The sequence below is a fragment of the Narcine bancroftii genome, chromosome 4, assembly GCF_036971445.1.
Source record: "Narcine bancroftii isolate sNarBan1 chromosome 4, sNarBan1.hap1, whole genome shotgun sequence".
Classification (NCBI taxonomy): domain Eukaryota; kingdom Metazoa; phylum Chordata; class Chondrichthyes; order Torpediniformes; family Narcinidae; genus Narcine; species Narcine bancroftii.
Window position 1 is genome coordinate 224602502 of NC_091472.1, and position 26756 is coordinate 224629257.

General features: G+C 42.2%; 1 protein-coding gene across 3 annotated transcripts in view; it reads right to left on the bottom strand.

Annotated features, from left to right (window-relative positions):
* Nucleotides 1-26756, bottom strand: part of LOC138761641 (flagellum-associated coiled-coil domain-containing protein 1-like) — a 55746-nt gene that overhangs the window by 5254 nt on the left and 23736 nt on the right. For 2 of the 3 annotated variants that reach the window (XM_069934091.1, XM_069934090.1), the window contains 10 exons: nucleotides 23862-23882; nucleotides 19585-19678; nucleotides 14866-14927; nucleotides 14036-14133; nucleotides 11921-11973; nucleotides 10379-10478; nucleotides 7481-7584; nucleotides 5250-5321; nucleotides 2797-2886; nucleotides 1382-1491 (listed from right to left, as the gene is read on the bottom strand). In XM_069934091.1, coding sequence (XP_069790192.1) covers nucleotides 1382-1491; nucleotides 2797-2886; nucleotides 5250-5321; nucleotides 7481-7584; nucleotides 10379-10478; nucleotides 11921-11973; nucleotides 14036-14133; nucleotides 14866-14927; nucleotides 19585-19678; nucleotides 23862-23882 — 804 coding nt within the window. The remainder of the gene's footprint in view (nucleotides 1-1381; nucleotides 1492-2796; nucleotides 2887-5249; nucleotides 5322-7480; nucleotides 7585-10378; nucleotides 10479-11920; nucleotides 11974-14035; nucleotides 14134-14865; nucleotides 14928-19584; nucleotides 19679-23861; nucleotides 23883-26756) is intronic. The other variant, XM_069934092.1, reaches the window with a different exon arrangement.

A 26756-nucleotide genomic window follows, 5' to 3' on the forward strand; every position in this document is an offset into this window, starting at 1 on the left:
TTGAAAGATACCAAAAAGGTAGTAGAATTAAATACATAAGAATAATTACATGATAATTTACATTAGTTTAATTATTTCCCTCTATTAGAAAAAAGACAAAAAGAAATGGAAAGATCTGCCGATTACATTAATAGGGAGGGTAAATTGTATAAAAATGAAGGTAATGCCAAGACGACTGTATCTCTTTCAATCATTGTCTATTGCACTAAAAATTTCTTGAAATTATTACATAATTGTTTAAGACAATTCCTGTTGAATAATGAAGTACCAAGAATTGCACTGAAAAAGTAACATGGGACTATAAACTGGGAGGACTTGGACACCTGAATTTTAAGAAGTATTATCTATCAGCACAAGAGATATTTATCATCTTTCTTTGAAGAAAGCAGTCCCCCTTCATGGATTCGAATTGGACTGAATTGAATAAAAGAGGAGACAACAAAGGTCTTTATTTCTAAGTGGAATGTTAAGTCAGTAACAAGAATTAAATCAATGTATCATGAAGAACACCATGATGTAAAAATGTACTACTGCCTATGAATCTGGGTAACAAAAGAAAAAGAATAAGATATGTTGATGATGGCTATATGGAAGGCTCTCTTATCTCTTTTGAAAAATTAAGAAATAAGTATGGAGTGGCTAATGGGACTTTCTCTAGTTAAGATCGCTCTTAAGAGAAAGGTGAGGTGCAAACTTGGCCCCAACTGAAATGAGTGAGATGAAATGAACAGTTTGGCTGGGGAATACACCTAAATTTATATATAAAATGTAGTTTGCCCACCAAAATGGAAGTGCAAAACCAGGTTTACAGAGATCGAGAGAGAGATGGGAGTCGGATTTAGGAGTTGCAATAATTGGTGTTTGGATATCATGACATCAATTATAAATGCAAGATACGGATTAGTACAATATAATTTCCTACACCAATTATATCTCACACCACAGAAGTTAGATCAATGAAAATCGGAAATATCGGAGATGTGGAATAGGAACATTTACACGTGGTCGTGTGTGAAGGTGAGTCCTTTCTGGCAGGATATTTCGGGAAACTATTGAAATAAGTAATAAACTAACTAAATTCCAAATTTCATTTGTTAAAATAGCTTTAAATGTGGCTAAGAAATGTGTAGCAATTTCTTGGAAATCCAACTCCCCTTTACCAAGAGCACCATGGAAGACAGAGATGAACAGTTGAGAGAGAGGGGAAGGGGGTGTGTGTGTGTGTCATACTCTCTCCTATACACACACATATATCTTGAAAATAGAAAACTTTGATATGTATATTTATGGAAATAACAAAATAAAATATTCATAAAGTTTAGTTGTGATCTTACTCTAAATTATAATTTTTATTATTAAAGGAAAGGGATTACATTCTTACTTCAGGTCGATGTTTTGATTCTCCAAAGACTCGATGGAAGCCAAATATTTCCTCTGGAGATTGCCTATATCTGTCTTGTGGAGTCCTTCAAATTTGGTCAGTTTCACTTCCTGAAAATAGAAATGGATTTTGTAAATTAGGGCAGACACCGTTCTAAATCTGTGACATCCAGAGAGGGATGTGCCCATTGAGAGGCTATGTCTACTATGCATTAGGGAGAACCAGTGGCTACATTTACATCCTCTGCTCAAAACTCCATCATCAACAAGAACATTGTGTTTACTTTGAAAAATACATATTTATACTTTTTTTTGCAAAGTAGCAAAAATTCCAGCAATATGATCATCTTGTCATGGTTTTACAATCTTTTCGTGGGCTAGATCCAGCTCACTACCCAGACTTGTTGGAACTACTTTCCATGCGTGCAGAGCCCATCACACCTAACGGTGTCCAGCAAGGCAGAGCAGACTGCAATTGGTGAGAGGCCCCATTTCATGCTTTCCTGGTGTAAAGCAGAGGTGAAGGCTGTCAGATATCCCAGGTCATTTTAGACCGGAAGCCAATGTTTCTTTTGGTAGTGTCAGCTCTTTTATCCCTCACCAATGTGAGCAAAATTTATCTTCCTTATTTCCTCTTGCTCCAATGATGGTAAAATGTTATCTGCCACTTCAAACAGCTGGTTCCCTTATGAAATAGAATTTAAAGCTCAGGAATTTGTCGAACTGAAATTAGATAAAGCAGCAGGTGGTCACTGGTGTTTCTGACCCATTTTAGAAGCAGCCTTAACTGTCATGTTTTGAATGTCCATTGAAGAGCCACTTCCTCCAAAATTCTGGATGTTCCTGAAGACGCTGCAAAGCCTTATTCCCAAGTACTTAGTGTAGTGACTGCAGTGCAAATATTTACATACAAGATCAATACAATTTGCCAACCCTCCTAAAAAGGGTAAATGTAACTATATTAACAAAATATCAACCCTTTTCCAATAAGCTAATGGAATCCTCAACATCTACCTGTGTGTCGCAGACCATCGCTTAAATGGTGCCTACATTGGGAGGTTATCCCATGATCTCCTGATGTGGGGCCAAATAAAAGAAACACAAAAACTGCTCAAATCCGGAGGCACTCAGTGGGTCAGGTGGCACCTCAAGGTGAAATGAACAATCAATGTTTCAGGTCAGGACTCGTCGTCAAAACCTTCTGGCACTTAATAACGGGTCCCAACCTAAAATGCTGACTGAACATTTTAACTCATGGATCCTGTCTGACCTGCTAAGTCCCTCAGCTTCTCTTGTTCATGCAAACTCAGCTCCTGCTATGCTATTCACAATTTGTAATTCTGAACCGTTACTAAACTGGCCATTGCTTCCCAAGACTCATAATGCTCACACAAAATTGATCAAACTTCTGATTACCATCGACTGTAGCTGTCCCATGACATTGTTTAGGTGTTCAGTCTGTTGCAATAGCTCTTCTGTCTTCTTTTCCAGTTGTTCCTGCAGATCCTATAAAATCGAATTAGGTCAAATGTTACCATGTTTTGCACTATAAATTACCCTGCCACTGAACAATTCCTCCTCAGAATTCTTTATGGGGACAAAGACCATCAAGTCATTTCTATTCCTGTTCATTTATCCTATGTCCTGGATGGGATTTTGCTATTATGAAAGAATAATGGTGTGCAAAACTATTTAGACAACTTTGAATTCCTCTCAGCTTGGGAGTTTTCTGTGCAAAATGTAGAGGTGGGACCTTTTAAGTCATGACTGACCAGAGCTGTTTTTAGTTGCAAGCCCGGTAATTTTACAGGCTGCAGTACAAAACCTCTCTTATGATTAAACAATATTTTGAAGAAACAAGAATAACAGTTTGATTTGTGATTTGCAGTAGCCACCTCTCGCTCTCCAGCCGGAGTCAAACAACTTAGAAAAAAAATCCAAAACCTGAATAGGAAAATATAATTTGGTTCATAAAGTCCCAGAACAATGTAAAATTGGTTACATTCAACCAATTTCCGCTGCAATATTTCAATCTAATACATCTCTACCAAAACGCATGTGTGTACAAACTCCCATTTCCCTGCTCATCTCGGCAGCCGAGAGTTGATAAAATTCCTTATCTATATCCTAACCCTTAATATTCCAAACCACGCAAATAAGATTGCTCTAATAAAGTCAAACTTCTACAGCACAGAAACAGGCTCTTTGGCCCAATTTAACCAAGCTCTTCCCATTTATCAGCCAGCACCAATATTATCAAACTCCAAGTTCATTTCTCCATGCTGCAACCATGTCATAATGAATCTCACTGAAGGAAAATTATTTTGTATTTTTACTTTGTACCAACTGATCTCTTTGAAACGGAATTTCTTTGTCTGGCTTGATGTACAGTGTCTGGGTCGTCCAGCGGGAATGCTTGCCAAACACAACCTTCTCACCGTACTCACCGTACATGCGACAACTGAACTTGAAGTAAAACACGAAAATCTGTAGACACCATAGTTTAAGTTAAAACACAATGCTGGAGAAATTCCACAAGTCAAACAATGTTTCTCCAGATTCTAAATTGATTTTTTTAAAAATTAGACACACAAAACTGCCCTATGAGTCTGTGTCGCCCAAATTACACCCCATTAACCTACAACCTAGTACATTTTTGAAGAGTGGGAGGAAACCAGACCATCCAGAAAAAATCCATGCAGACACGGGGAGAACATACAAACTCCTTAAAAACAGTTAAATCTTTCCCCTCTCACCTTAAATTTACCCTCTAGTTCTGGGTTCCCCTATCCTGTAAAAAAGCTATGACTACTTTTATCTATGCCCCTCCTGATTTTAAGCCTCGATAAGGCCTTCCAAGCTCCATGGAGAAATGTCCCGGCCTTCTCATATCTCAAGTCTATCAGCTATTTTTGATCACTGCAGTCCATGTTGCTGATGCCATTCTGAATCCTAGTATTTCTTATTCCCTCACTTCCCTTAGTGTTCAAAACTCCATTAATCTCAGCCACCTAAGCACCCACATCGTTCGAAGATAGAGACTCCAACCCTCCCTCACAATTACTTCTAATCCTGATCTTGCGCCAGCTTCTTCTATAATTCCAGTGAGGAAAGAGCCCATCCAACACCCTCAGAATCTTGAGTTTCACTGTGATTGCTACTCAGTCCTCACCCATGTAATCTTATCCAATGAACTTACAGGGTACCAAGTCCAAGGCAGTACATCCTTGGGTACAGTGACCAACATTACACAGACCAAGGTGGAACTCCCACTTGCTAGCCATTTTAACTCTTCATGCACAGACACACCTGACTTCAGACTCGGCCATTGCCAGGGTGAGGCTACATTTGAAGAATGACCCATCATTCTTCTTGTACAGCCTTAACCCCAATGGCATTGGCTGTATTTAAGACAGATCAACAGGTTATAGGGAGAAGGCCGGGCAGTGGGGCTGAGTGGGGAAATGGATCAGTGCATGATTAAATGGCGGGGCAGACTTGATGTACTGAATAAACTATTTCTGCTCCTTGGTCTTCTTCAGGCAACTCCACCACTATCCAGTTCCACTGTTTCCATATCTCCTTTACTTGCTCCCAGTTCTCATCGTTTTCTGTAACCTTTTTCCCTTGCCTCATTTCCCCTTCCCCATCTCTCCACCTCTTCCACTTTCATTTGTCCAAAACCTGATCACTTGATCTCCCCTTCTCACTATAATCTCGTAAAGTGTCCCAACTCAAAACATTGACTGACTGTTCCTCTTTGTAGCTGCTGCCTGTCCTACTGAGTCCCTCTTTGTTCACAGTACTCCTCAGTTGCATTATCTTGATCAACATTATTCTGAATAGTTGTTGGCCGTACATGTTTATACCTGTATCTTCTGCTTTGATTTGCTTAGCTCATCAAGCGTGCCAGAGATGGCCCTGTACTTGCCAGCAGCTTCCTAAAAAAGGAGAATCAAAGAGCAAATCAACAATTAAAAGATTAACAAACCTCAGCTAATCAAACTGAAAAAATTGCAACTAATTGAATGGAAAAACAGTTTGCATGTAATACAAAAAGATAGTTGTAGTTTTAAGTTCACATCCAGTTACATTTGCCAAACATCCAAGATTTTTTTTAACCTTCAATTTGAACAGTAGTATATTTTGAAGTGAGTGTAAACAGGAAAATTCCCCACTTTGTAGGGTTAGAGAATTTAAATTGGGACAGATTTTTAAAAACTACAATGACAAACAACATCGGCGATAGCTTGGGTTAACAGCGTAGAAGGCACGAGATCAATTCAAACCAATCCCTGATTTAAAATGCGCGTGGCTTCCCTTTGATATCCCAATGCTCACCAGTAATAACTGTCCTATTCACTGTCTAGGCTCAACTCTGAACAGTAACACATCGCAGTGAATGGTTCACTTCACCTCATGGTGAATTGGTGCATCTATGTCATAAGGTCATTGACTTCCTTCGGTTAACAGGACACATCATGCATTAAGAATCACTCTTCTTCCTTTCTCCCTTAAGTGGGATGTAGAAGTGAAGCACCTCAAAGAGTGGAAGTCGATTACAAAGGCTGATTTTTTTCTTGATTTTTTTTTCCTTTACCATCTTCTGTCTTTTTATTTTGATTTTCCTTGGTGTTTGGGGAGGGAGGGGAATTACAAAATTGATATTTTAAAGGAACCAATAAACTCAAAAACACGCACTAATGGGATTTAAACTCAACTTTTTAGCAATGCAATAAGCCATTGATTCAGGCAAATAAAAATACAGAAGCTTTTGGGACATCTGCCTTGGAATGCTCAGCCAAAATAAGGGTTGCCATCTGGCCCATCTATTCCAAATTTCTTTGTTGATGTTAGTTTCAAAATGGTATCATGTTTAATAGGATGAAGATAGTAAGTTAAAAAGTCATTTGTACCAAAAATGTCATTTTAAAAAAAAATTTATCCTAAATTCAGAATTGCAAAACCATAGCCTTCACTTGATTAGGATGTGTAACCTACACAGACCACAATAACATACAGCACGGTAAATACATCACTTTTATAATGTATCCTCTGATCAGAAAAAGGTGCAGAAAAGTTACGCCGCCTTGTGTTGTATGAGCTGGACACAATTCTGGGGTGGTGTTGCAGCATCAGCGATTGGGACCGTCTTTCAAATCCCATGCTGTCTGTAAGGAGTTTGTACGTTCTTCCCCGTGTCTGCGTGGGATTCCTCCCATCACTCAAGTTGTAGGCTAATTGGGTGTAATTGAGCAGCACAGGCTCATGGACCGAAATAGCTTGTCACCATGCTCTACGTCTAAATAAATAATAATAAAAGTAGAAAAATATTCTACCAAAAATAATAAAATAAATTTTTAATTTGTGGAAAACCCATTCAGCTGATCAAAACTCATAAGCAGAATTTTAACTCTGCCAATTAAACACCCAGGTGAATATGTATACTGGATAATAGAATATCATTGCATTAGATGGTGCTTCACAGCTTTGGAATTATAAAGAGTTTCCTAATTCTAGTCAATCTTTCATAGATTCAGACATTTAAATTAAATGTTACCTTTGGAGGAAGGACACAGAAGAATTATGTATGTTAAACAGGAAAGTCTGCAGACACTTGTGATTGTAGTGCAATACACTAAAGTGCTGGAGAAACTCAGCAGGTCACACGGTATCTACAGGAAGCATAGGGTACCCAACGTCTCGAGGTCTCCATTCAGAGACCTACCCCCTCCCCTATCACTCTCTTCTGCCCTCACACCCATATCCACCCAAGACTTCTTCCCTGTTGGCCTATGTTCCTGCCACCTTTTTATTCAGATGCCTGCTTTTTGCCTAAAGAGCTCGGGCAGGAAACGTTAGTTACCCTTTGCCTCCTCAAGATGCTGCGTGACCTGCTGAGTTTCTCCAGCACTTATGCTTAAGTTATTAGTACTGTACAAGCCAAATGATGGCAAGGAAAAGATAATCATCTTTATATCTGATATATTTGTGTTGTATCATTCCACTCAAATAAGCAAACATTTCATTTGTTGAAATTACTTTAAACCTTTCTGTTCATTTCTCCCAGCCGATCCCATATTCAGAAGGTATGACTTGCCTCCATTTCAATTTTGTGCTTCTCATGCATGGAATTAATCTGTTCTTGGAATTGCTCTTCCATTATTTTGTTCTCTAGGTTGCCCTTATTTTTCAAAGCATTCTCTGTGAGAAAAAAACAGAATGAAAATCATGTGGGTTGCCATGCAGCAATTTTGCTCTGTGCAGAGATAATCCCTGGAGCTTTCCCAGGTTTGCAGTTAACTTCAGCCCTGCTTCAGGGATATGCATTCCACTCTGAGCCATTACTGAGGACCTGAGCTCAAGAAGGCAGCCAACATCATAAAGGACCCCCAAGCACCCTGGTCACATCTTACTCCTACCTTCAGGAGGTACAGAGCTTGAAGATCAGCACCTCCAGGTTCAAGAACAGTTTCTTTCCAACAGATATCAGGCTCTTGAACCTCCCCAACTACACTAAATATAAACTACTCAGATAAAGAAAAGGCCAAACTCTATTACAGAAGTTGCCCAAAAATCTGGATGTCAATTCTCGACCACCTGAGTATCTGGACTTTTAAAAACTCTCCAACCTTTTTATTTAGCGGGCTTTTGCGTGCATATGTAAGTGTCACGGATGCACAGTGGTAACTATATATAACATTAATACAGTATTTACAAACCCATAATCATGGATCATGAAGCAGATAAACTTCACGGTGTAAAGAAAAAGAACAATCCAGCTAAAAGGTGAGGTGAGCAATACTGTTCTAATGGAAACATACAACATCAGATAGTCTACAATTTACAATATAAAAAGACTACTGCAGAAAAGTCCATGGAAATGGTTATTAAATTTGTGGAAAAGATCTATGGGTTCAGTCTTCATGAAGTCATGCACACAAACACATGGTGCAAAATAATCTTATAACAATAGAAAGTCTTAAACAAGATAATATACAGAAGTATTTAAAGAAAGCAAAAGAAGCGTCAAGCAATACAGAAGATAGAGAAGAAGCTGCAATGTTCCATCTACATGCAGTGCAGCTTTCGTCCTCCTCAAACTTTAATTTTTAAGGTACTGCCCGAGTATCCCGAAACTTCTACTACATTACAATGCCACTTTCTTTCTCGCACTCTGGTAACTGTTTATCTTTTGTATTTATAATATACTATTGTCATTGTCTTTTTAAAACTAAGTACAATACTTGTTTGGCTGCTTTAAGTAAGAATTTCAATGCCTATGAACATTGTACATGACGATAATCTCATGATCATTATTAATATGAGCTAAGATTAGTTAAGAAAAGATGCATTTTAGATTTTTTTAAGCTAGACAGGATCCTCTTGCAAAATTTAAATAAAAAGATTTGCTTTTTTATCTTTTACCAGCTTAGCATACAGTACATCTTCGAATATATCCACTAAATCAATACCCTGACAACACAGCCAATTTCTCCGTGCCAATTAAGCTATTTGCGCACTCTGGGCCCAAATCCCTCTATACCTTTCCCACACCTGGACCCATTTAATTTTTTTCTTTTACAAGCTGTTGTTGTCTCTGCCTCTGCCAGCTCTTTCCAGATACCCACTACCTTCTATGTGCTGTACATAAACTCTTAATCCTTGTACGTGTAGAAGAGTTGACTAATGAGGTAATTTATCAGAATTTAAGAATTCTGGCTTCCTTTTCTTTTTTTTTTCGGCCAAACAGCTTCTTTCTTGGTAGAGGGTTTAGATTTCCCTTCTTTTTATAATAAAATATCAATAGAATATAATCTGTTTGATTAAAATATGGGGTACCTTGGATGTAATGATATGATTTAAGTGTAATGTATCTTTTTGAATTTTTACATATATCCATTTGTACTCTGTATTTTTGGATGGGAAATTTCAATGTTAATAAAAATATTGAAAAATAATTCTTGCACATTCCATAGGACAATAAAATATTGTTTTTCCATTCATTATTGGAAACAAGCTGCAAGAGGAAGTTATAGAAGTAGATATAATTTTGATATTTCCAAGATAATATGGTCAAATATATCAGTAGGAAAGTTGGCAGCCCAGACTGCCAACTATGTCAGCATGGACAAGTTGGGCTGAAGGGCCTATTTCCTCTTATGAGCAAGTTAACAAAGCACTACAGCCAATCAGCCTTTGTAGTCTCTAATTCCCTTTCCACCCAGAGTAAATAAACAAGCTAATTAAAATGGGTGGGGAATTGTTTTTCCCCCATCCACGGTGGTCAGTGGCTGGTGGCTACAACCGAAGCAGCAGAGTTACCAGGATGGTACGTTCATCACGAAAATCTGAAGACACCATGGTTGAAGTAAAAAACACAAAAAGTTGGAGAAACTCAGCAGGTCAAACAGTATCCTTACGTAGCAACGGTAAAAATACATAACTGACGTTTCGGGCTTGAGCCTACGTGGTCAGAGCCGTAGTATTATTAGCTCAAGGGCTCCATTATTGATTATAGTTTACATACTGTTAGGTCTGCTTTGTTCATGAATGAGTGAGTCAGACACCAGTCTGAGTCGAAATCAAGGTTCTTTATTGCCGGATTGTAACACTTGCAACTAACAGTGTTAGTTGGAGAAGGCGCATTCTGCCGTTATCAGCAAGTGGTGCTTTTTATACCTCAGGATACGTACTTAGTAAATTATCATACCATGACACTGTCCAATGAATAAACTGTTGCTATCCTTCTCTGCTAGCTTCCTGCACATCAATTTGTCATCCCCACTCTTATCTTGAGAGTACAAGGTCACAACTGCATCTTGTTACGGCCCAGCACTGGGTGACTCCTTCTACATTCCCAGCTCATGATGTTTTTACCTAACAATACCTACAAGTACAGCCCTTCATTCCCCGCGTCACGACGTACCTGCCCAAACTCTCCCTAATTTCCACTGTAACTCATGCTTTTCTCCCCCTCAATGAAACAGTTAATTACCCTGCAGGGTCAGCTCCATTATCTTATCTGATTCATGCTTCTTGTTCAGTTCAGCTTCTCTCTGTGACCATCTTTCATTCATTTCTTCAACGATGGATTCCTGGGTTAGAAAAAAATCAACTCAGACTCAACATTGCTAACAAGGAATACATTTCAAAAAGGTTCTAAATGACATGGTTAACTTCTGTCTTCAACAGAATTCTCTCTCTCTCTCTCCCAGAGAAAAGCCAGTTGATTCTCCCTACTTGCAAAACCATACGACCTTTCTAGAAAAGCAAACTGCATTCAGACAGTCTGCAAAACCGGACCTAATCTTCGAGTCTGTTCATCTGTTTTGAAGTGTCTGTGTGTGACCTAACTAAAAACCCCACAATCTATCTACTTTAAAACTTATCTATATACAATATAAAATAGCAATCCGTCACAATGGTGTCGATTCCCTCCAGCTACTCATCATTTGCTCATTATTTAAAACAGAGTTGATGTACAAAGAAATCTTGTACACCACTCACTGAAAGCAAGCACTGAAGAATGGTATGTGGGCTATCAGATTTAGATTTTAAATTTTATTGTCAAAGAGTACATATCTTGTCTGGTTGGAGTCTGGAACCAAGGTGACATTCTTGGGATATAGGAAAATACATTTATAAGTGAGATGATGACTTCTTAACTCCAAGGTTGGTCAATGCTTGGAATTTGGCACCATAGAGGGTGGTGAAGGCTATGTGTATATATTTATTTCTGGATTCATGAATGAATATATTTCCAGACACAAAAGGCATCAAATGGATACAGGGAGGGTGGGGAAACAGGGTGGGACAGAGCGGGAATATTGTGCTGAGATAAAGGCTCAAATTTTGGTCATACTCAGTGAAGACGTAATGACCTCCTCCTATTGTCTCTAACTCCACCACCTCTTTATTCTTGAAGCACGAGTCAGTTGATTCTAGAATATGGATGCATTCTTTTCCCCCACCTGATTCCATCCTCTTCTACCTACATTTCACAACAGGATCTCCTTCCCATTTGGTCCCATCTGTTCTTCACCTCTCCCCTATAGTTTCCATTCTCTCACCACCTCTATTTGTCAGATTCCAGGGTTGATAGTTTTTGTTTCCATTTATCACCTTCCTCTAGTGTCATCCTGTATGAATGATCTTCCCCCACCCTCTTTGCCTTTAGCATCTGCCAATCAAGTGCCTTTGTCATCCTTCAGCTCTCCCAGTTTTTCCAATCACTTCTAACCTTTTCCATCCTGCCTTCATTATCCTGGCCTTGATAAAAGATTGATTGGTATATTGACCACTGATGCCGCTTGGCCTGCTGAGTTCCTCCTGCAAGTTTTTGTACTCTTTATCCTTTTAGCTATTACCCCCTCTAGAAACTGATTAGATACCCCACAAACGACTGGAGTATTGTTGAAGCAGAACACGCCTGAATGGTAACCTACGCACTAGTCACTGCACTGCAGAGCACAGCTAATTGTTGCTCGAAAAATTCAATATACACTCAATACAATGCCAAGAATTCTTTGTCATTTACCTTGTAGGACATAAATGCAGCTTGTGCATTATCAAATCGTCCTTTTAGCTCAGCTGTGGAATAAAAGGAGGGAAAATTTTGAGGTTGGAGCTCTTGGCCATTCAAAGTCAAAGTTTGATCCAGGTAATAAATGTACAGCATTTCAGACCAGTTAAGAACCTTCCCAGAACACATCAATCTAAGTAGCGCATATATACCCAAAGTAGTATATATCAATCTGGTCCAGATGTTGCCCAACCATGTCAAACTAGTCAAGAATTTCCATGCAATGGTCAGATTTATGAAGGGAAAGTGTAACGCCAGACTAAGATTGGTACAATTTCTTACACCAATTACATCTCACACCACAAAAATTACATAAAGGAAAACCAAGGATTTTGGAAAAGTGCTTTAGGTGCGAGTTAGAAATTGATACTTTTATACACTCCACATGGACCTGTGCGAAGGCGAGACCTTTTTGGCTTGAATTACCTAACATATTAACTACGATTAAGGGAGTAGACTTCCTGCCGGAACCGAAGTTGTATTTATTCAGAAACTTGGACGATGTAGGCAGAAAATTAACAAAATTCCAAATTACGTTTGTAGACATTGCCCTGCCAGTAGCAAAAATAAAATTGCATTGCGATCACCTGGAAGTCTGACTCCCTTCTGCTCATCATTCAATGGTCCATGGAGATACACAGCTGCGTGCCCATATAATTTAAGAAATGAGTATGATACTTTTGCCAAAATATGGTATCTAGAGTACTTTGGCGCCCAGTTATTATAACAGCCCACAGATTGAAAAATCTGATAAAACATTTAAAGACCACAGCAGTGAAGCACCTCAAAGTATGGTGTATGAAGTATTAGAGAGACTGGAGGCACACTGAATTTTTCTTTATTTTTCCTTTATTATTTTCTGTCTTTTCAGTTGTTTTGTTTTCTTTTGATGTTTGATGGGGAGGGAGGGGAATTACAAGTGAATTGAAATTGTATTGAAATTCAGAAGCAATTTGTACTAAGAATGTGTAAATATGTTAAAAATGACTGTGTTTTCAAAATGTGTTTGTTTTGAAAAAAGGAAAAATAAAATTTTCAAAAAATAATTTCCATTCAAGACACACACAGTGCACCCGGCCTTTAACTTAGTGGTTGATGGTACTATCCAAGGGGTCGAAAAATGCCAGGGGGTTGATAAACGCCGAGGAAGTCCATTGAACTTTTGGGGTCAAATGAATTGTCCAGCCCGAGGTCCCCACTCTTGCCTGGGAGTTCGAGGCGACTTCTTCGATGTGGACAGCACTGAACCAGAATCCAGCTGCAGCTGATACTGACGACTTGGACCCCACTATGTTTGGCATCTTCCCGGCCAAAAACAAAGAATTGTCTTTACTGTTATTGTAATCACTTGCTAGCTTGTTATAAAGTCTTAGTTTTATTTTCAAGTGTGTAACAAAAATCTACTTAATTATTATCATTTTTTTTGCACATGCTTGGGGTCTATGAGGAATCAAGGATTCCATGAAGGGGGTCAATGGTCTTAAAAGTTTGGGGACCCCATGGGATGTGTATCAGAGGGAGCACAGAAGCCATGTGTCCAGTCATTTCCCTCACGCCTTTTACTCTGATGGACTAGTTTCCCATGCACCTTATTAGACCAAACTAATACCTCATGCACCATACCACTCCAGATCTAGAAAACGGAAACATGAGGCTGTGACTTGATCCATGCAGTTCACCAACATATGTGGTCAAGAGAGCTTCGTGCAAGAGAATGCTTCACTGCTCTGAACAAGGACTAGATTTGTGACAATTCAGCAGAACAAAGAAACTGTTTCTTTTTCGGTGAGATACAGAACGACTGGGAATGCTGAAGTCATTACTGAGTAAAGCACACCCATGTGCTTGTGCTTCACTGGTATAAAGTGCTCTCAAATCTTACCCAGAAATCCTCAGCTGGCAACACTCACTCAAAGCCAAAGTTTCTTTGAGCTTACCACTGCTTTGTAATCTCTTAATTAACTTCTCTTTGCATAAGAGTTTAAAATATGGTTTGGCAACTATAAGTTGAAAACTTGGAAAACGTCTCCACACAGCCCAGTTGTGACAAGCAGTGTGAAGGGCTCCTACCGTACTTCTTCTCTGCTTCCATCCTGGTCTCCACCATCGCCTCTTCAAACTTTTCTTTCAGCACCTTGATTTCAAGTGCATGGGTGGCCCCAATTTCACTGAAACCAAGAAATCTGTGTTCACAGTGTGGCCTTTTCTTTGTCTCCCTCTGTTTAGCAGGGTAAGTGGTCCTCCAGTCCTATAAAGCATCCTCCCCCATTCCAAAACACTTGTATAGATGCACCACGGAAAGCACCATGTCCAGATGCATAATATAGGAACTGCCCTGCCCGAGATTGCCCAGAGTTCTGAACTCAGCCTGGACCATCGCATAAATCAACTTCCCCTCCATCGACTCCATCTAATCTCCCCCTGACTCGGAAAACCTGTCAACATATTAAAAGACCCATCCCTACTCCTCCCTCCTGTCAGGTGCAGATACTTGGGCTTGATAACCCAAACATCCAGATTCAAATACAGGTTCTTTCCTACTGTTATTAGAGCTCTCTTTACCTTGCACTCTTTGACTTACTGCACTTTTATTTTATAATTTGACTTCCTGCAGTACTTAAATATGAGTTGATTTGTCCAGATAGCACTGAAAACAAAGCTTTGACCGTATCTCAGTACACACAATGATAAACCGTTCAATTCCAACATGAAGTTCAGCTTACTTTTTAACGTTAAGGGAAACATTGAAACATTTGGTATGGGTGTCATGGTAATTCATCAACCTGTGTCAGCTGTCGCATGCAACTCCCATGCACATTCCACTCTCAACATGGATTCCCTCCGCCTTTGAAGGAACATCTTAAACACCCATTTAACCCGTCATATTTTTGAAGTCCTACCTCATGGCTTCCTCGTGCTTCTTCTGCAACAACAACTCTGCCTCCTTGCTTTCGTTCTGAAACTGGAAGCAGTAACATGCAGTGAGAAGACCTCTCCCCAGCACACCAAGGGAACTCCTGGATGCTTACTCCAACCAGATGCTTCATCCCAGAAACCACTTGTAAACAAGTGAGAGGTGATCAAACAATTTACACAACAGTGTCGGATCACATTCAATTCATTCAGGCAACCAGACCGTGAAGGGTGACTACAAAGAAACAGACCATTTCTGCTGGTCAGGCCTAAGACAGTATGTAGGCTTTAAACTTCCTTCCTCTCACCCAATTAGCGTATCTTCCTTTCCCCCTCCTCCCCCATGCACACTTGTAGTTTGTAGACATAAGGCACTTTCAGGTGGCCAATTGAGCCGCTTGTAAAGCCATATATTTTGGTAAAATGCAGCTGTGGGAAGGCCACGTGAATGCACAGGAGGCACCTGAAAGGAGAGTTTGGGAACCCTCCTCCGAGAGGGATAATCCCCGCAGCAAAGTGCCCCCCCCTCCCCCAGCCCACCGGAATGCAGCTGCTTATGATAGTCAGCTGGCCAGCACCTAACAGCTCCTCTTCCAGTCCCCACACTGTCGAGCAGCCGGTGAGGCTATCAGCGCAGGGACGTCCCCAAACTGATCCCGCTGCCCCACTCTTTCTCCACTCACAAAATCAGTCCCCACACTATTGAGCAGCCGGTTGGTGCGAGGTGTCCCCGTACTGTCGGGACTGATTTCGGGAGTGGGAAGAAGGGGGCGAGAGCGGCCGGCGGGGGAGAAGGGGGCTGGCCGAAACAATGCCGGTACCTGACTCGAGCGCCTCCTTCTCCCCTGCCGGCTGCTCCAGCCCCCATACTCGCCTGCCGGCCGCTCCAGTCTCCTTCTCCCCCACTGGCCACTTCAGCCCCGTGAGTGGGGAGAGAGCGGGGTAGCGGGATCAGTGTAGGGACGTCCCGCGCTGATAGCCAGCCATCCTGAATTGACAGCCCAAGGGACAGGAGCCAGAATGCGCTTTCAGCTTTCAACACTGCCACCTGAACTGCAATTTAAAGGGCCGCTTCTGCTTCTTCAGGCGCATTCTTAGCGGAGAATGCACCTGAAAAAGTCTACAGGTTCTTTTCACCTCATCCATGCCACGTATTAGCAACTTCCTCCTCGACCAAACGCTCTGGGCAGGGATGCTTCTACTGGGTTACCTGTCGCATTATTTCTCAAGCTGTGGTCTGGATTGAACTCTGCTCTCTGGAACCATGAGACATCAGCTTGGCTCACTGTGCTAGTGTTCTGGCCTAAATGGACTCATGAAGCAAAAACTGGATTTACTGAAAATCTTTTCTCCATAAAGATATAGCATGGTATGGGAGCTGCTCTGTGTAGATCAGAAGAAGCGATAGAAGGTGATGAATGCAGCTTGTATTACCACACTAATCTCCTTCCCCTCCAAGGACTCCCATCTACATGTACCTCTGGCAAGAAAAGGCAGCCAACATACCGAAGGATCCACTCCACTCTGGACACGCTCTTTTCCCTTCATCTACCAGAACTTCCTCCACCTCACAACTCAGCTTGAAACACAGGGTCCTAAACTGCATTCTCCACGGATTGGCTGTTCTATGCATGTGTTGACCAGCTGGACTGCTTGGAAATGGGAAAGTGGAGAACAATACGCACAATTAATGGTTGATGGTCAGTAAGGGTCAAATGGCCTTTTCTGTCCTGCATGACTGTTCCAATGCTCACTGAGTGCGACAGTAACTCCTACCCATCATAGTTAAGACACAGAATCCACCACTTTCATCGGCAGATGACAGCATTTAAAACAGGTGACCAACATTCCATACACAGCTCTACCCTGAGTTGAAAGGAATCTAACACATGGGAGGAAACTGCAGCGAGCAGTGAATGTGGCTCAGACTGTCAAATCAATCTCCCACACCATCAACACTTCCCGCTACCTCAGAAAGGCAGGTAACATTCGAAAGGATTCACCCCACCCCGTCTGCACTCCCTTCACCCTCCTCCCTTTCGGGAGATTACACTGCATCAGATTCAAGGACATCAGAATGACACACTTGTTGGCCTGACTCCGTTTGAACTCATCTCTCTGGACTGTGTACTTATGTATGGATAGACTTGCTAGATAGTGTTGGAACCAAAGGGTTAAGTAATCATGGAAAATATGCCTATGTACTATTCATTATGTATTCATTAATACAACATTGAACCTCTTTCTGGGGGCTCCACTGTTCTTGAACTTTAGTTTGAAGTGAAGGTTGAGCTTGCAGCGAACAAGCCGATGGTCAGTGTGGTATTCCGTGCTGGGCGTGACCCTGGTGTGGAGCACGTCTCATTTGCCTCTTCCTCGCACCAGAACGTAGTCCAGGAGGTGCCAGTGTTTGGATCGGGGATGCATCCAGGTAGTCTTCAGGCTGTCTCTCTGCTGGAAAAGGGTGTTAGTAATGACAAGCCGCTGTTCTGCGCAGAATTCCAACAGGAGGCGCCCGTTGTCATTGCACTTGCCAACACCATGCTTGCCAAGGATTCCTGGCCAGGTTTCTGAGTCTTTGCCGACGTGAGCGTTGAAGTCGCCAAGGATGACAACCTTGTCGGCTGTAGGGGTGCATTGGATGAGGTTGCGCAGATCAGTGTAGAACTTGTCCTTTTCTGCTGGTTCCGCCTGAAGGGTTGGAGCATAGACACTGATGAGAGTGATGCGTCGCTTGTTTTGAAGGGGGAGTCGCATGGACCTGATCCGGTCCGAGTGGCCTGTCAGGAGGTTTTCAAGTTTGGAGGCAATGGAGTTCTTGACCATGAAGCCAACACCAGAAAGGCGTCGTTCAGCCTGAGGCTTGCCAGACCAGTAGAGTGTGTAGCCCGTGCCGTGTTCTTGGAGGCTGCCTACATCTGCAAGGCAGACTTCGTTGAGAGCGGCTATGTTGATGTCGAGTCTGAGTTCATGTGCGATGAGGGCAGACCAACGTTCAGGTCGGTGGCTGTCAGCCTTGTCTAGCATGGTTCTGATGTTCCAGCATGCTAGCTTGAGTTTGTGCCCATCTTTTGAGGGGGAGGACGTGGACCTGTCCTCGGTCCTGCGCAAAGGAGGTTTTGGGTGGAGTGCAGTGTGCGCAGTACTGGCCCAACCTTTTACACCCATGGTTCGTGTGCCGTGGCCAAGCAAGCTGGGACGTAGCAGCGAGGTCCTTGGGTCATAGGTTTTATATCGGAGTGACCTTCTCCTATGCAGGTTGCTTAACCGGGCTGAAGAGGCCTGCCTCCCCTTTTAGGTCGAACCATTTCTGGAGATCTATGACCGCTGTCCCCAGTTATGGAGTGGTGCGCCCTGGAATCGGCCTGCGTGCGTTTACTCCTGCTGCGGCCGAGTAAAGGGGATGCAGCATTGGTTGAGGATCAGAAAGAAAAGTTCTAGTACAAATTTTTTTTTTAAGACTGGAAAGAACTCTGCAATGAAGTTCACAGTTGTTAGTGTTTAGATTATTGGTTTTTGAGGTGTGTATTAAACTCTGAAATATACTAAACAGTTCTCATTGACCGCTCTCGGCCCAGGGCTCGGCTGCCAACAGTCGGGCTGTGCGGGCTGCCGGGGTTTGCCTGGCGATGGCGGCCTGTGTTCGGTGCTCGGTCAGCGGTGCGGGCAGGCCCGGTCTCAGCTGGCTGTCTCTCCCCGCGATGCAGCCGTTACCTCAGGCGGACTCAGGCAGGACCTCAGGCCCCCATTAATCCATTACTATGTAACAATTTACTATTTACTTCAATTATACTGTTTAAGGGAAATATTAATGCCATTAAGTAACAGCCACAGTATGTAGAGTTGGCTGATTATAGTATGTGTAGAATTTGCTGCCTCCAAATACAAAAAGAGAAAATACTTTCATCCCCAAGGTTACACTGCTAATTGTAAAGCACACATGGGAGAAAAAGGATAGCAGATAGAAGTTAGACAGGATGAGGTTGGAGGAACCATAGGGACAGTGATTTATTCTGAAACAGGCCGGTGACAGGAAGATAAGTGGATTGCAAGGATAAGTGATAAGAGTACCAAGACTGAGAATGTCAGAGACAAATAAAAAGGATAAACCAATTTAGTAGAAATAATTAAGTCATAAGGATACACGGGAGGTGTTGATTAGAACAGAAGACTATGGTCAGACAAAAAAGAAGAAATAATTAGAAATATCTTGGGTATGAATTAACTTCTGATCACAACAACAGGATGTTCTGGCCTTGAGGATTAAGATAGGAGGTCTACACCATCGATAAGTGCAGAGCAGGAAATTGCTTGAGATAAATTTTATGCAAGGAGGTTATCAAAGAAAGCCAACTCGTGGTCAATGTAACAATGTTATTCTATATAAACAGAAGAGACTGGACAGTAGGAGTCAGTCTTGGGGAATAGCTCACCGAGCAGGTGACCTATGAACTAACGACTGAACCAGAGCTCTGTTAACCTTTATTCTTGTACTATGTAATAAACTGATTGTGAAACCGAATACCTTCTCCTATCACTTCATTCAACGAGCATGCTGGACTCAGATGACACATAGACCAAATTGAGGGGAGGGTAAACCCAGAGTCCGACAATAGAACCAACAGAAACCTCAGTACCTTAACATGTGTGATGAACCTGAACAGAATCCAGACCTAACCCTACCAGCCAACGTCTTTTGGACTGACCTTTCTCTCTATGTTCATTTGCTTGTGACTCTCTTGTTCCAGTAAGTGGACCAGCTGGGTGATCTGCTGCTGGAGGTCCTCGATCAACTGCTCCCTGCAAAGTACAAGATCCCAACTTTACAGGGGAGTCAAATTCAATCAGTACTGCGATTTGTGGGATGCTTTGGACCCAATGTGACCACAAACTCGAGTAAACATGTGGGACCCCACATGCAGCAGGGACCCCAGGTGCTGGAATCTGCAGCAAGAAAGGGAGTGGCTGGGGGAACTCGGAGGCTCAGGCAGCATTTGTGGAGAGATGGGTCAAGGTTCTTCCATCAGAATGAAAGGGGGAGAGAGCCAGTGTAAAGAGGCGAGGGGGAGGGGTAGGGCAAGGAAAGGGTGGAGGTAGTGACTGAAGCTGGGAGATGATGAATGGAGGCTCAAGGACTGCAGATGGTGAGGACGAGTGGAACCATACAGGGAGGGGTGATGGGCAAATGGAATAGGTGGGGGAGGGGGAATTAAACTGAGTAACAGAGAGCAGGGGGATTGGTGTGTGAGGACTTGGGTGGGTCGGAGGAAAGAGAAAAGGACAGAGGTGCAGTGTTACCTAATCCTCTGTTCCATCAAGTGTGCACTACTCCGATCAATTCTACCCTAAGATCATGCTTAATCTTTGGTCTCTGGCAAATTGGCTACTATTCGCCAGAGACGCTTTTGGTTGGGGAGGAAAGGGGTGGGGGGGGCAGGGGTTCAAAAGTCAGAAACATCCATTAGAGACATTTCTGGAGTTCCTTTAACATGGTATCGCAAAAGAGAGAGTGGGGGAGCATTAACAAGCAAATACAGATATCGAGCCAAATAAGGTGGCAGAGATTCAGGGATGTATATGGAAGTTTGCAGGTTAAGTTCATGTAGGCAATTCTACAGCTGAGGCTGGAGATGCAGGCAGTGATACACATGGAGTTTCTTAAGTGAGGGGGTGAGCTGGACACCAACATGGAAAGTCATCTGTATCAATGATCTGGATGATAACATGGTAAATTAGATCAACAAGAGTTACTAATGACAAAAGGTTGAAGCTGTAATCAACAATGCGGAAAACATTCAAAGCCTGCAACAGGATCTGTTCACTGGAAAAATGGGCTGCAAAATGGCAAATGGAATTTAATGTGGACCAATGTGAGGGGTTGTACTTTGGGAGGACAAACCAGGGCAGGGCACTAACCACAGTAAAGGGTAGGGCACTCAGGTGTGCAGCAGAACAGAATAAACTGGGAATACAGATACATAATTTGCTGTAAGTGGTGTCACAGGTAGATAGGGTATTAAAGAGAGATTTTGTCTTGCAAAGTATTCAGTCTTGGAGTTGGGATGTAATGGTAAAATTGAACAAGACAATAATGAGGCCATATTTTCATTATTGTGTAGAATGCACAAAAATGCTGGAGAAATTCAGCAGGTTGTGAAGCATCTATAGAAAGAAAAGGGTAACCATGTTTTGGGCATGAGGCCTTTGTCAAGGTATGAGCAAAAGCAGGCAGATGCCTGAATAAAGAGGTTAGATCTTGCGAGCAGCATGGATTGCAGAGGAGGAGCAGTCTCTCACAGAACTAATATGCTTCAAAGAGAGGAGGAGAACATCTTTAGGTCATGCATCCCTCAAAGCAACTTCACAGTGGAGCAGCTTAATCGAGATAAACAGAAGAGTCTGCAGACACTGCCATTGTAATGCAATATACAAAAATGCTGGAAAAAATCTCAGCAGGTCACAGAGAATGTATAGGATAACCAACATTTCGAGCCTGAGCCCTTCTAGCAAGTATACATTGTACAATGTGCATGACAATAATCTCGTTAACATTAGTGCTGAGTTAAAAGAGGTTACAATGAGGGGAGATTTGATAGAGGTATGCAAAATTATGAGGGGTCAAGATGGCAGCTTTACTGAGATTAGGAGAGTCAAGAACTAGAGGAAATGGGTTGGGGTGAAGATGAAATGTTTAAAGAGAACATTAGGGGGATCTTCACACAGAGTAGTGAGAGTGTGGAACGTGCTTCCAGCTGAAGTGGTAAATACAGACTCAATTTTGATATTTAAGGAAAAATGGATACATACATGAATGGGAGGGGGCTCTGATCCAGTTGCAGGTCACTGGATGGGCTGAAGGTCCTGTTTCTTTGCTGTATGGTTCTATGATTTCAATGCCAGGATGCACATTCTAAAACTGAGGTGCTGGTTGGCAATGACGTGATGTGGTTAGCCATAGTCACTTCCACATGGTTCATTTCATGTGGAGTGAAATCCAGCTTCAAAAGTGTTGAAATAATTCAGCTCAGAAGTCATCGGTAATAGGTAGGCATGGATGAGGCAGTGCCAAATACAGAAGTGGGAAGTGTAGTTTTTGGGAAGGAGAGAAAAAGGCGACAGGATCAAAGAGAATCTGTCGTGATCCCTGGTGTGGTTTAGCCTGAGAGAGGAGTCAGGTTCGTAACTCGAATTATTGATGAGAGACAATCAGTTTGCTTACTTGGAGGAAATTGTGGAGCATCTCTCTGGGTCAAGAAAAGTGATGATGTCACCTGCTTTCAGTGAATTCAATGCTTCTTTAAGGAGATGCAAGATGTAGACAATGGAATGATCGAGTCTTTTGGCTCAAAAGGAGGGAACATAGATTCCTCCTTGTTTAAAGTGCTATTCACTTCAATTCAAACCTTTGCAAATTAGTCCTTTACCTTTACTACACCTTCCCCCCCCCCCCCCCCCCTCCAAGTGGCTTATGTTTGTCAAGAAGACCTGGTCAAGCTTTTTCTTAGAAGCATCCGACTGAATCTAATCCAGATGTGCCTCCAATACATTCTCAAATACATTCTCTTCCCCTCTCTGTCTCATAAAATTCAATTATTTTAAATCTGTAACCTCCAATATCCACTTGACAAAGGGAACTAGAACCATTGGACACTACAGCACAGAAACAACTCTTCAACCCACCTGGTTGGTGCAAAACTATTTATTCCACCTCATCCCATTGACCTGCACCCAGACCATGCCCCTCCATTAAGCCTTAAATCCATGTACCCATCCAATCTTCCCTTCAATATTGAAATTGAACCTGCATCCATCATTTATACCGTCAGCTTATTTCACACTCTCAACTCCCTCTGAGTAAAGTTCCCTTAAATATTGGACCTTCGAACTTGTGCACTTTTTCAAAATGTCTCATGATTTTGAATACCACACCCCCTCTCCCCATCTTCTCTGCAGCAGATGGAAAAATTCCATTTCCCCAACCTCTGCCCCATCTCTGGGTGCCAGCCTCACCATTCTTCCCTGTACCCGCTCTCCAGAATCGCAACAATCCTTCAGCGAACTGGAGATTTAGAAGTTCGGTCCATCATTTGTTTTTTTAAAAATCTTCGTTCATAATCATACAACACAGAAAAGATCCCCCGGGTCCACACTAGCCATCAAAGACCCTTTCAATTTATCCAGCACCAACACCATTTTATTCTATCCACATTTTTCATAACCCACTCCAAGATTCTAGCATTCATTGCACACCAGGGACAACTTATAGTGGCCAATCAACTTATCAGTCTTTGAGACATGGGAGGAAACCAGAGCACTGGGAAGAAACCATGCAGCCACAGGGAGAATGTGCAAACTCCACACAGTGGCACCCAAGGTCGGGGTTAAACCCAGGTCTCTGACACTGTGAGACAATTGCATGACCAGATGCGTCATCTGGCTCCTTGTGGAAGGAAACCTCAGGATCTTCCTTCATTCATCAATATTCATGTTGAAGAAGCAGCTCAAGGTATCCCAGACCTTGCAACCTCCACGAAATTGCACTATTCATATTATGTAGCCTCTCCACAACCATTATTTCTCAATGATCAGTATGAAGTGGCATTTATTAAGAATCACCCCAGTTCACCAACCTATCTACATCCTTCTATTGCACTCACTGTCGTGTTAGCCACGGTACTGCCCGGAGTCTATGTCGTACTCCTGATCCCCAGATTCATGTCACTCGTGTGCATGATTTCTTTTTTAATAGTGACCACCCACCCCCTCTGGCATCTCTCCTGTTCATTATTGCCACTCCTTAGTCAACTACACATCTAAGTTCCATTTATTTCTTAATTTCAAAGGCATAGTCATGAAAGGTTGAGGAAATGGCTGAATTTGACACAAAACCAGATAGGTCCAGTTTAGATGCTCACTCACACTCAGTTAATTGTTCAAATCTCAAGTTATCTTATTTTCAACATAGAGAAAGATAAAAACTCACGTGTCCTTCCCTGTTGCAGGCCTGAAAATTTGGACAAAAGTAGAATAATGGTATTAACTGCATTATCCAGTTGAAAAAACAATTTTATCTACAGTCCAATGTCTTAAATGAACTAACACACACATCACAATTAAAAATACATTTGTTTAAAATGATGCTATTTGTTAACAAAGGGTGTGACCCCTCTCACCCAGAACTGATTCGCAATCTTTACCACATATAAATATTGACTCACTTCTGGACCAACTCAAAGGGAGCAGTGTTGACAGGGCAGTCCCTGACAGGGGAAGAGTACCATCACTGTGGGGTCTGTGTGGTAATGCCCAGTTGTCAGTGCTATCAGATTGACACAGATATGACAAACTGACCTACAGATAAAGCAAGCAATACCCAGCTCAGCTGGACAACAAGCTGTGCAATATGAGACCAAGACAGATACTGTAAGTGATGGAAATGGAGCTGAGACTCTCAGCAAGGTTTCGAGGCCAAGATTGATCTCGAAAGCAGTACAAAGAACTGTACAGATTTATCAAGCTGGGACATTCAGCAAGGTATGCAGAGAGAGACCGAGATCAATGAAGAAAGCAGTGCAAAGTGGAACAGCACAAGTTTATGATCAAGCTGAGACAAGGGCCTGCCTCTCAGAACAAGTGCTATGGATAGGGCTTTAAACTAGGTAACGGTGGGGTGAGTTCATCAAAATGGACACATAAAGTGAAAGGCAAGGAGAGTGCAGGAGAGGTTATTAAAGACTCAGAATAAAAGATAGGACAGAAAGTTTAAAAAAGGAAGTTTAAAGTCAGGCAATATGGAGACAAATGTGAGAGGTGTGCTGAAGGTGTGTTTAAATGCATCCAGTGTACGAAACAAGGTAGATGAGCTCAAAGCCCAGTTAGAGGTTACCAGGTTCAACAATGTGGGCATAATGGAGAGGTAAGTGAGGAAGGATCACTTGGGAGCTAAGTATCCAAGGATATGCATCCTATCGAAAAGACAGGCTGGTGGGCAGAGGGGATAGGGTTGCTTTGTTGGTGAAAATTGAAATCAATTTGTGGGATGCCGATGATTTGGTTTTTTAAAGCAGCTTGTGGTCAAGCCCACTGGGACAAAGGCAATTCTGGATTTGATGTTGTGCAATGAACCAGATTAGATCAGGGAACCATGCAGAAGTAGCAGTCACAAAGTGATGGAATTCACTCTGCAGTTGGAGAGGGGGAAGCCAAAATTGGATGTGTTGGTATTACAGCTGGGTGAAGGTAACTACAGGGGCATGAAAAAGGAGTTGGCCAAAGTTGATTGGAAGGGAACCCTAGCAGTAGAGTAGCAACAGCAGGTTATAACTTGGAAGATGAGGAATCATTTTATCCCAAGGGAGGGTCAAGCAACTGTGGCTGACAAGTGAAGTCAAAGATCACATAAAAGCAAAACAGAGGGCATACACTATTGCGAAAGCTGGAGGATTGGGTAGCTTTTAAAAACCAGCAGAAGGCGACAAAAAAAAAAACAAGAAGATGAAACATGAAAGAAAGCTGGCCAATAACATAAAAGAGGATAACAATTTTTTTCAGAAACAAAGAATAAAAGAGAGGCAAAAATGGACCTCGGACAGCTGGAAAATGATGCTGAAGTGGTAATGGGAAACAAGGAAAGGATGGATGAATTGAATTAAGTATTTTGCATCAGCCTTCATTATGAAAGATATTTGAAATTTGAGTCGGGGACAGAAGTGAGTGTAGTCACTATTAGTAAGGAGAAGGTGCTTTGGAAGCTGAAGGTGGATAAGTCTCTTGGACCAGGTCGACTACACCCCAGGGTTCTGAAACGGGTTGCTGAAGAGATTGTAAATGTATTAGTTGTAATCTTTCAGGAATCAGTGGAGTTAGGAATGGTACCAGAGGACTGGAAAAAGGTAAATGTCACCACACTTTAAGAATGAAGAGACAAAAGACAGAATGATTGGCCAGTGAGCCTAATTTCAGTGGATAGCAAGATTCTAGAGTCATTCGGGGCAACATATTTGGCCAAGCTGTAGCGCAAAGCCGCTACAGTGATAGCAATCGAGACTGGGGTTCGAATCCCATGCCATCTATAAGGAAGTTGTACGTTCTCCCCATGTCTGAGTGGGTTTTCCCTGGGGGCTCCTGTTTCCTCCCACTGGGGGTTGCAGCCAACCAGGTGTAATTGGGTGGCATGGGCTCATGTGTCGAAATAGTCAGTCACCACGATGTCTGTCTAAATTTAAAATTTATTAAAGATGAGGTTTTGGAGTACTTGAAAGCACCAGATAATATACACTGAAGTCAGCATGGCTTTGTTCAGGGGACATCTTGCCTGATAAATCGACTGGAGTTCTTGAGGAAGTAACCAGCAGGACAGATAAAGGAGAGTCAGTGGATGCTGTTTATTTGGATTATCAGAAAGGCTTAGACAAAGTGCCAGACATGAAACTAGTAAACAAGATGGTATTACAGGAAAGGTACCAGCATGAATAGAAGATTGGCTGACTGGCAGAAGCCCAAGAGTGGAAACAAAGGGGGCCTTTTCTGGCTCGCTGCTGGTGACCATCATCCAGTAGCACTAACTTCTACTGTGATGAAATGCTTTGAGAGGCTGGTTATGGCCAGAATTAACGAATAGCTAAGCAAGGGTCTGGACTATTCGTCTATCATCACAATCGCTCCACAGCAGACGCACTATCACTGGCTCACCACTCAGCTATGGATCATCTTGAAAACATCAATTCATCTTTTCATCGACTGTAGCTCTGCCTTCAATACCATCTTTCCCTCAGTGCTGGTCAAGAAGCTACAAACTCTGGGCCTCTGCACACCCTCCTCCCCCCCCACCGCAACTGGATCCTTGACTTCTCATCAAAAGACCATAGTCAGTATGAAA